General features: G+C 37.8%; 1 protein-coding gene across 1 annotated transcript; it reads right to left on the bottom strand.

Annotated features, from left to right (window-relative positions):
- Window positions 1-2,318: 2,318 nt before the first annotated feature.
- Atp5mg (ATP synthase membrane subunit g) lies at window positions 2,319-10,195 on the bottom strand. The gene is made up of 3 exons (XM_005328327.5): window positions 10,036-10,195; window positions 3,972-4,132; window positions 2,319-2,521 (listed from the first exon to the last, which is right to left on the bottom strand). The coding sequence occupies exons 1-3, from the start codon at window positions 10,085-10,087 to the stop codon at window positions 2,423-2,425; spliced, it is 312 nt and encodes a 103-aa protein (XP_005328384.1). The 5' UTR covers window positions 10,088-10,195; the 3' UTR covers window positions 2,319-2,422.

Raw genomic sequence — 10,195 nt, 5'->3', positions numbered from 1 at the left:
TAATATTTATATAGTGCCTGGAATTAGGAGGTGCACACTGAACATCCGAAATAAATATTTAAGTTGCCAGTGACAAACACTTGGCACTCACATCCAGTAAACGATTGCTTGAACAGTTCTCCACTAGGAGACAAGGTATGTGGAATTGATAAAGGCAAAAAGAAACAAGCCTGGTGAAGTCAAGTCGCCACTTTAAGGAGCCTGCTGCTATTTTAACCTCCTAAGAAAATTCTGTACATGCACTATTAGTCACAAGGGAGCTCAGAGGAGCTCTGTAGGGCAAAGGAGGAGGAAGTAGCAGTGAAGTGAATAGTAATGTTTACTTTGAGGACTTTCAGGTGTGAGTATGTGATTTAAAAAAGTAACATTATATATCATGAATCAACTAGGCCTCTATAGGTTATAAGGAGAGCTAGCGGATTTCACACCTTTTTCTGTTTAATACTTTTGTATTACCAGAAACAGAGAAATACAGATCATCATCATGGTTGTATTTCTGTGATCTTTTGTTCTGCATATTTTAAGTTACTAAATACTTTTTAAAAGGTTAGTTTCAGTTTTGATCACCTGTGTTTATTGCAGAAGCAGTAAGTTGGGCATTACTTTCAGAAGAGTAGAAATCTCTATGGAAACTTTCTTTTTAAATTATTTTTTTAGTTGTAGATGGATCCTCAATACTATTAAAAGATTAATACTATACTGTGAACCATATTGCTTTCTCAATAAATATGCAACAACTTTTTAGTTATCATTAGCTGGCACTGCATGTTTTGCTATGGCTGTTAAGAGCAGGAGAGAATTAGAAACATGCCAATGAGCCAACCAAGGACTTTAAGGTTCCCAGGCAAAGGCTATGGTCAGTTATCTACTATATATATCTCCTATATCCTTAATAAAATGGCTCAAGACAGACTGACACCAATTACTTCTATTTATTTCAAGACACAATATACTATTTAGACCCCATAGATGATACTGTTATAAACTTGTTTAATTATCTGTGGGATCTTTTAAAATAAGTTCTAAAAATCATACAATCAGAAAGATTAACAATACACGTGAAAATTATACTTAAAAATATAGGTCACGATTCTTATTTACTCTGAACTTCTGTTAAAGATGTTACAAACATTCATATTTAGAACCACCACCACTGTTATTCTTTTTGGGAAAGAAATACTTTAGTAGACAAGTATCCCAACATTTATAGACACAACTGTTGTCAAATGGGTCAATGATTACAGCAAAGACAATCCAATTTTTCTCTTTGTTAACATGTCTTCTTTTAAGACAGGGTCTCATCATGTTATCCAGGTTGGCTTCAAACTCTTGAGCTCAACTGACCCTCCTGCCTCAGGCTCTGAAGTTGCTGGAACTAAAGGTTAGAAACATGAGCCAACCAAGGACTTTAAGGTTTAAAGTCCAGCTTTTACCAATATGATTTAACTACATCACTCTGGCACATGGTATTACTATATCTTTTGCTATAGCAAGTTCTAGTTTTCTCAAGACTTTTCCCCTCAAGTTTTCTGGAAAGCTTAAATATAATTTTTTTTTCAGTTGGTATTGGGGATATAGCCCAGGGGGGCTTTACCACTGAGCTACATCCCCAATTCTTCTTAATTTTGAGACAGGGTCTCACTAAGTTGCTTAGGGCCTTGCTAAGTTACTGAGGCTGGCCTCAAACTTGTGATCCTCCTGCCTCAGCCTCCCAGACTGCTGGGATTAGAGGTGTGTGCCACTGTGCCCAATTTTAAATATTATAAAAACGTTATCCTCATATATTCACGTACCAGGTTGGTATAGTCGCATATATATTTTCCAGTTTCAGGATAAACAGACATGCATTTATTATTGTATTTTTTAGTTGTAGATGAACACAATACCTTTATTCATTTTTATGTGGTGCTGAGAAGCAACCCAGTGCCTCACATGTGTTAGGCAAGTGCTCTACCACAGAGCTACAACTCCAGTCTCCTAGACATGCATTTAGAGCTACATTAATACATTCCCTAAACAATCAAACTTAATATCAAGAAAAATTGTCCTGGGTATCAGTGGTTCAGACCTATAATCCCAGTGACTCAGGAGGTTGAGATAGGAGGATTATAAGTTTGAGGTCAGCTTCAGAAATTTAGCAAAATCCTGGTTCAAAAAATAAAAAGGATTGGGAATATAGCTCAATGGTAGGGTGCCTCCTGGGTTCAATGACCAGTACCACTCCCTTGACAAAAAACCCCCAATCCAAAACAAAAACAACAACAAAAACCTATGACCTTTTATACAGTATTTGACAGAAAAAACACTGATATCTGATATATCGTATTCTGATACATCTTTATTCAGATAGCAATCTGATCATATATGGTCCAAGAAAACTCAAATAATAAATCAAATATAATCAGATGTTAAAGATTGGTCTTCAAACATTATAGCCAACGATGCCACGCTTGCCTATGATCTCTCCGATATAAAACCACATCCACACTTCAGTAGCCACCAAACCATTCAGCACAGCTTCCTGGAAAAAAAAAAAAAAAAAGATAGTACAAAATTTTTTTTCTGCAGTTGTAGATGGACAGCATGCCTTTGTTATTTGTTTATGTGGTGCTAAGGAATGAACCCAGTGCCTCACATGTGCTAGGCAAGCATTCTGCCACTGAGCTACAGCCTCAGCCCAAAAAGTAGTACCAATTTTAAGGTACCTTCTTTTCTTTATATATTTAAGACTATTATTTTCTAGGACTAAGTGACATAGAATATAAGGACACTATTCAAATTAGAGGGCAATTTAGTCAAAGCTAAGAGTTAATAATGTTAACTTTGCTTAACTGCTGAGGACCCCCGAACTTTCAAATTCTATAAGTTAAGTAGTCCAGAGCTTATAAATTCTTTCAAAGCATTCTTTAAAGACCTGAACTGACTTAACCCTTTCATTATTAGTTTATGAGACACTTTATGGGCCCTAAAACCACCCACATCCTGGAAATAGCTGACACATTTAGATAGGGCATTGATATGAAAGGATGGCTAAAGGAAGGCCAAATCTCTGAAAAGACATTTTCTGCCTGGCTGAAGATAACTGCTTAAAGATGAAGGACTGTTTTCCCATTTGTATTTCCTTTTTATTCACATATTATTTGGTTTAACTCGAAATATTCAGTACTCAGTTTCACAAATCAACATTTTATTGCCCTAAAAAAAAAAAAAAAATATATATATATATACATATGGTTCCAGAAAGCAATGTTTCATACAAGTGCAAATATGGACCTTGAAACTTGTTGAAAAAAATACCTTTATATGACAAAATTGAGCCTTTTCCTTTTAGTACTTCTAGAAGTGAATTTTCCCCTACAAAATTAGACCAGAGGTTATTAGAATCTTCTGATAAATAACCATATCTTCCAGGATGTAGGTTCTAAAGTCAATAACTATTATTTAGGCTTTTTATACCCTGTGCTCATTTGACTTATGAACAGCAAATTTAAATAAACATAAAATTTAAGTTCTAATTTTTATAATATTTAATATTCATGTTAATATGATAACCCAGATTTGGTTAGCTTGCTGACTAATATAGTTTAAGAGATATTTTGACCGAATTGTGGACAATTCCAGGACTAAAGATGAATAAAAAAGTATAAATCAGAAAGTAAGCAATCATTTTAGTATAGGTACCAAAATTGGAAAGGAAGATGTTTTCCAGTTTTAAAAAAACGCTTACTTTTCTGTTATAGTATAAAACTATTAGGAAAACCAAGAAATAAAATAGCCAAATTATTTCTATGTAGATGACAAAATTAGAAAAGTAAATATCTTCCTTGGCAGTCAAAAAAAAAAGAGATTATCTCTCATTATGTTGGATTCAGTCTCACTGAAAACACACATATTAATCAAAACAATCAGAAAAATCCCAAGGGAAGACATTTGCTGTTATGTACATACGTTTTCACTTAGCCCATAGTTACCTTAACTGTAAGCTGTTTGAAGCTACCAGTTTGAGCACTACTGACTATTTTTTTCAGGCTCTGAATAGCTGTAGGGATCTCAGCAGGGGTTGGAGGAACGAGCTCAACCTTGGCATAATGCCAAAATGTGGCCAATCGAGGCTTGGAGTAAGTCACAGCAGCTGGAAAACAAAACAAAACAAAACAAAAAAACCAGGATGAACTCACTAGAGACCAAAAGAAGCAGATGTGTGGGTTGGACACAAATATTTATTCATGCATCACATTCATTCACTGCTTGTACCAAATGTGCACCCGGTGTGAAAAGTCAAAGCTGCTCCCTGGTAACAAGAGGCTTTTAAAGATGCAGAACACCTGTGTCACAGGGAAGTTCAATCAGGCAGGAAACTATAAGCACATTCAATTATGTTGGGATTTCACTAGTGGCCAGCTAGTATGCTACTTCACTTATGAATGGCAAATCTAATTAACTGTAAAGGTATCAGCATTTATATTCAAACAGAAGAAAACAGCAGAAATTTATTCATATTTTATTGGTAGAGAGATCAGAAAATCAAGGGAAGAGGTCCAGAAGGGGAATGGGGGGAGGAAGGACCTACACAGAATGGCACCCTTAAGAACAAGATTAAAATTTATCATAATATTGGCTACAAATCTAGACAGAATTATACCAATTAGTATCCATTTTTGGTATCCTCATCAATATGTGCTGGATTAAATCTTTCTCTAACAAAGGCACAGCTGTTCCCTTTCAAAAACACCACAAATAATAAAAGTAAAACCTACATGTATTGTTAAGAGCAGCCCAAACCAGACTCTATTATTAAGCTCAAATTCTTCAAGGCATTAATATTTCAAGAAGAGAGATTTTTTTTTTTTTAATTTGATACCAGGGATTGAACCCAAGGGCACTTTACCACTGAGCCATATCCCCAACCCTTTTTATTTTTTTATTATGAGACAGGATTTAAGTTGCTTAGGGCCTTGATAAATTGATGAGGCTGGCTTTGAACTGATGGTCTTCCTGCCTCAGTCTCCTGAGTCACTGGGATTATAGGAGTGCACAACCATGCCTGGCAAGAAAATAGACCCTTAATAAACTGGGAAAATGTGAGACTAGTGACTTCAGCAAGGTGGAGGGAAAAAAAAAAAAAATCAAGCCAGATGTGGGTGGTGCATGCCTATAATTCCAGCAACTTGAGAGGTGAAGTAGAAGGATCACAAGTTCAAGGACAGCCATAGAAACTTAGTGAGATTTTAGCAACTTAGCCAAACCCTGTCTCAAAATAAAAAGGGCCTGGGATATAGTTCAACTGTAAAACACACCTGGGTTCTCAGTATGAATAAATAAAATAATAAAATCATAAGAGGAACATAAAAATAGCAAGAAGTTGGAGGTATAGCTCAAAGAGTGCTTGCATGAAGCCCTGGGTTTGAGCCCCAATGAAAAACAAAAACAAAAACACAAATCCATGAATGTTCATAAAATGTCTATCATTATTATTTTTTAATTTATTTAATTTATTTTTTTTAAAGAGAGAGAGAGAGAGAGAGAAGAGAGAGAGAGAATTTTTAATATTTATTTTTTAATTCTTGGTGGACCCAACATCTTTGTTGGTATGTGGTGCTGAGGATTGAACCCAGGCCGCACCCATGCCAGGCGAGTGCGCTACCACTTGAGCCACATCCCCAGCCCCTAATTTATTTTTTTAGTTGTAGTTGGACACAATACCTTAATTTTATTTATTTTTTTAAATGTGGTGCTGAGGATTGAACCCAGGGCCTCGAACATGCTAGGCAAATGCTCTATCACTGAGCCACAACCCCAGCCCCCAAATGTCTATTATTTAAAGATGGGTTACCCAAGGTTGTTGGAGTTTTTTCTATTAAATGCCTGTATTTGAGTATTTTACTATTTTTTTCCCCCTTAACTGTAGATGGACACAACACCTTTATTTATTTATTTTTTTATGTAGTGCCAGGGTTCAAACCCCCAGTGCATGTTAGGCAAGCACTCTACCACTAAGCCACAACCCTGGCCCAGGATATTTTACTATTCTTAGAATCACTATCTCCCTGCTGGATGCAGTGGCACACACCTGTAATGCTAACAGTTTTGGAGGCTGAGGCAGGAGGATCACAAGTTCAAAGCCAGCTTCTGCAACTCAATGAGACCCTGTTTCAAAAGGGCTGGAGATGTAGACAATGCTTAAGCACCCTTGGGTTCAATACTTGGTACCAAAGAGAGGAAAAAAAAAATAAGAACCACCATCTTACTTATCCTGTGCTTGGGGCCAGGTAGTAACACTAGGTAGACATAAAACACTCAGAGACTGTTCTAAAGAGAACTGCCAATACCTACCAAATGGGACAATTAAAAAGTATATGTCTTATGAAATAGTCAACAAACCATCTTTAAACTTACCTTCAACACAGATATTTGTCCTTTAAAAACAACAACAAAAACCCCAAACAAACCCAAATAACTGGGGGCTGGGGATGTAGCTCAGTGGTAGAGTCCTTTGTTTAGTATGATTCCCTGGGTTTGATCCCAGCACTGCAAACCCCTCTCTTCAAAAAGAGGAGTACACTGTACATAAAATACTACTTGAGTTGGTAAATGTTTCTTAGGAGCACAAGTTAATATACAAGGGATGAACAAAACATAAGTAAATGAATGATGGATAGTATAAACCAGATTTCTCAGTGAAGAAAGGGAATTCAGAGATAAGCAAGAAAAGAAATAAGAATAGCCAGGGGCAGTAATGTGTGCCTGTAGTCCCAACTACTCTGGAGGCTGAGATAGGAGGGCTGCTTGAACCCAAGAGTTCAGAGCAAGGGTAGGCAACAAAGTGAGACCCCATCTCATATAAGAAAACAAAAAGTAAAAAACACAATAAAGTTGAGAGGTTATGGGGCTGGGGATGTGGCTCAAGCAATAGCGCGCTCGCCTGGTATGCTTGCGGCCCGGGTTCGATCCTCAGCACCACATACAAACAAAGATGTTGTGTCTGCCGAAAACTAGAAAATAAATATTAAAGATTCTCTCTCTCTCTTAAAAAAATAAATCTTCTCTGTTAAAAAAAAAAGTTGAGAGGTTATTTGGGGCTCGTGGCATATAGAGGTAGAGCATCATGTGCTCAGCATGTATAAGGTCCTGGGTTCAAGCCCCAGCACAAAACAAACAAAATCAAAACTCGTGCTACTGGATTACAGTTGCAAACATACACGTGAACTCATGTTCACCTTAATACATGGGTTGGTATGCATGCCCCGTATGGATTTGTATCCGTATCTCTGTCCACTGACATCCCCTAGAAGCTAATAGTCTAGTAGCAAGGAACAAACTCAACACCAAATCTTAGTTTCTAAATTCCATTATCAAAAACAAAACAAAAAGCTAGTGCTCCTTGGAGAAATGGCCAATACTAAGGCTGAGCAAAAAAAAAAAACCAAGATGAGTCTGAAACACCAGATAAATCCTGAGGGTCAAGATCATGAAAGATGAGGAAAGACTGGAAACTTCAGAAAATAAGGGGGCACCATCAAAGGAACAGAAATGCCAACTTAAAACAGTTCTAAATGGCTAATTTGAGCAAAAAATAAAGAATATTGGACAGGCAAAGTGTGAAATAAATGTAAATGAACCAATACAGTAAATGATTGAGCAAATAAACGAAGAAGAGACAAATCTTTCTTACAGAAGAATTCCATTTAATATTTGCAGATATTCCCCCCTACAGGAAATGGACCATCCAACCACCATGGTTTCTGGCTGCAAACCCTCCTGCCCCAGGGGTCAGACATAGTTTCTTGCTTCTAAACATCAGGTAGGAGTTAGTGCCAGGCATGCGGTAGCACATGCCTATAATTCCAGATACTCAGGAGGCTGAAGTAGGACATGGATCACAAGTTCAAAGCCAGCCTGGACTACTTAGTGAGACCTGCTTCAAATTAAAAAGTAAAAAGGGTTGGGGATGAAGCTCTGGGGAGACAACCCTGGGCTCAATTCCCAGTACTGAAAAACAAACAAAAACCCACTACCACCACAGGAAACCCCAAAGATATAAAAAGGGAAAATAATAACTCTATAGGGGAGGAATATATGAAATGCTACCTAAACCAAGGAATAAAAGCTATTACAAGTGATATTATATAAATATACCTTTCTATAGATTGAGGGTATCTCATCTCTGTGGTATTCTTTTTCAAAATCCATAGTTCCAGACTAATCATGAGAGAAACAGCAGATAAATCCAGATTGAGGGATATTCTTCAGGATACATAGACAGACATCTCAAGACAGTTAAAGTCTTTTGAAAGATGAGGAAAAATTGGAAATGTCACAAATCAGAGGAGACTAGGAAGACATAACAACTAAATGTGATATCCTAAATTAGATCCTGGAATTACATTTAACACACAGGGCTATTCTATAAAGCAAGATACATTTCCATTTCAACATTCAGAGCCTAGTGAATTCTTCCTTTCTGAGTACTTTTGGAAGAATAAGAAGTTATCTTTCAATTGTTCACAATAACAGAGGAAAAGGATTTACACAACACACACACACACACACACACACACACACACTCCTTTTTCTTTTGTGATACTGGGGATTGAACCCAGGGCATTCTATCACTGAATTATATAGGTTTTTTGTAAGTTGCCAAAGCTGGCCTCAAACTTGTGATTCTCCAGCCTCAGCCTCCAAGTTGCTGGGATTACAGGTGTGCACACCATGCCCAGTAGGGATTATATATTTCATAACAAAAATTTATTTTGTTAATACTTTTCCTTTTGAATTTTATCACAGAAACTAGTTCATTTCCCAATATGTGAAAGCCACTAGGAAAAAAATCCATTTGAAATTATTAAAAGTTTTGCCTTATATTATCCACAAAGTCCAAAAATTGAAGCATTTTTCTTTTAATTTACACAAAAGTATAGAGTTTTTTAAACAGATAATTCAAGGATCTCAGTAACATAAAAACCGCAAATAAAATGGGAAAATGTATAACGTGTCTCACCAATAGACTGTGGGGTTCACAAACTGTAGGATGAGAGAATCAAGTATATACTATCGGGCACTGCAAGATTTTCATTGACTCATTGTTGGGTGATGAAGTGAAGAGAGAATGAATAAGAAAATCAGACAGCATAATAGGCTTAAAAACATTGCACGTATTTTTCAGAATTCTGCTTTCTGGCCACAATTCAATTTTGATTAAATTTGAATAAAAACTATTTAGCAATCTGATCTTCAACCACTTAACTACAATATACCACAACTAATGAAGAAACGTCAATTTAGCTCATCTCACTCTAGGAATAAAATGAAGAACTTACAGAAAACAACTGAGGGTTTACCCACAGAACAGACTATTACTCAGGGCTGTGAATATTCGGGATTGTTCTGGTATATAGCGGGCTACAGTGAGGTTCTTCGAACTGAAAAAATTCCATGAATGTTAAGCTATAATAACAAAGATTATATTATTTATACGAAAACCTTTCAATGCTTATTGGGACGGAGACACTCATCCATAAAGTCCAATTTCGCCTACAATTTCCCTTGGGTTAAAGCAGGGCAGAAGGCAAAGGCACCGTTCAAAGTTCATCCCTGCTTCAACATTTCTACTGACTTTTCAATACTCTCCAAAGAGAACAAGACTACCCGATGAGGTCAAATTTATGTACTTTCTCAAGTTTCTGCTCTTCCCCTTCCTATCTCTAACAGAGCCATCCCCTCTGCCTCCCTGTTCTGAGGGATTAAAGGGGCGTAATGGCGCCGGCCGGGAGGTACTCAAGGCTTCCTTACCCCTCTTCAATGTCGTGGTTAGAATTCAGCTCCTTCTAGGTGGTAAAAAGAACCCAAGATGCAGAGCAGACGAGATGAGGGTCAGAGGGTCACAATCCTCCCACCCGCTCCCTGCACCGCTAGGCCGTCCCGCCCCGGTTCCTGCAGCTCCCTCAGGTCACCACAGCCCCCTTCTTCCCCTCGGAACCTCTGGGCCTCCCCGTAGCCCGTGTACCCGCCTCGGCAGCTTCACACCGCGCTCACCGTTCACCAGCGCCGGGGCCTTCTCCGCGAGGTTACGCACGAACTGGGCCATGGTTCTAGGGCAGAAGGTCCGATGCCCCAAAGGCCGGCTGAATGTCACCCCCCGGAAGGACTCACTTTAGGACCCTGTGCCACTTCCAAAGTCAGGCCGCCCTTTTCC

This window comes from Ictidomys tridecemlineatus, chromosome 4 (assembly GCF_052094955.1).
Source record: "Ictidomys tridecemlineatus isolate mIctTri1 chromosome 4, mIctTri1.hap1, whole genome shotgun sequence".
NCBI lineage: Eukaryota > Metazoa > Chordata > Mammalia > Rodentia > Sciuridae > Ictidomys > Ictidomys tridecemlineatus.
This window is presented reverse-complemented; position numbering and strand designations above follow the sequence as displayed.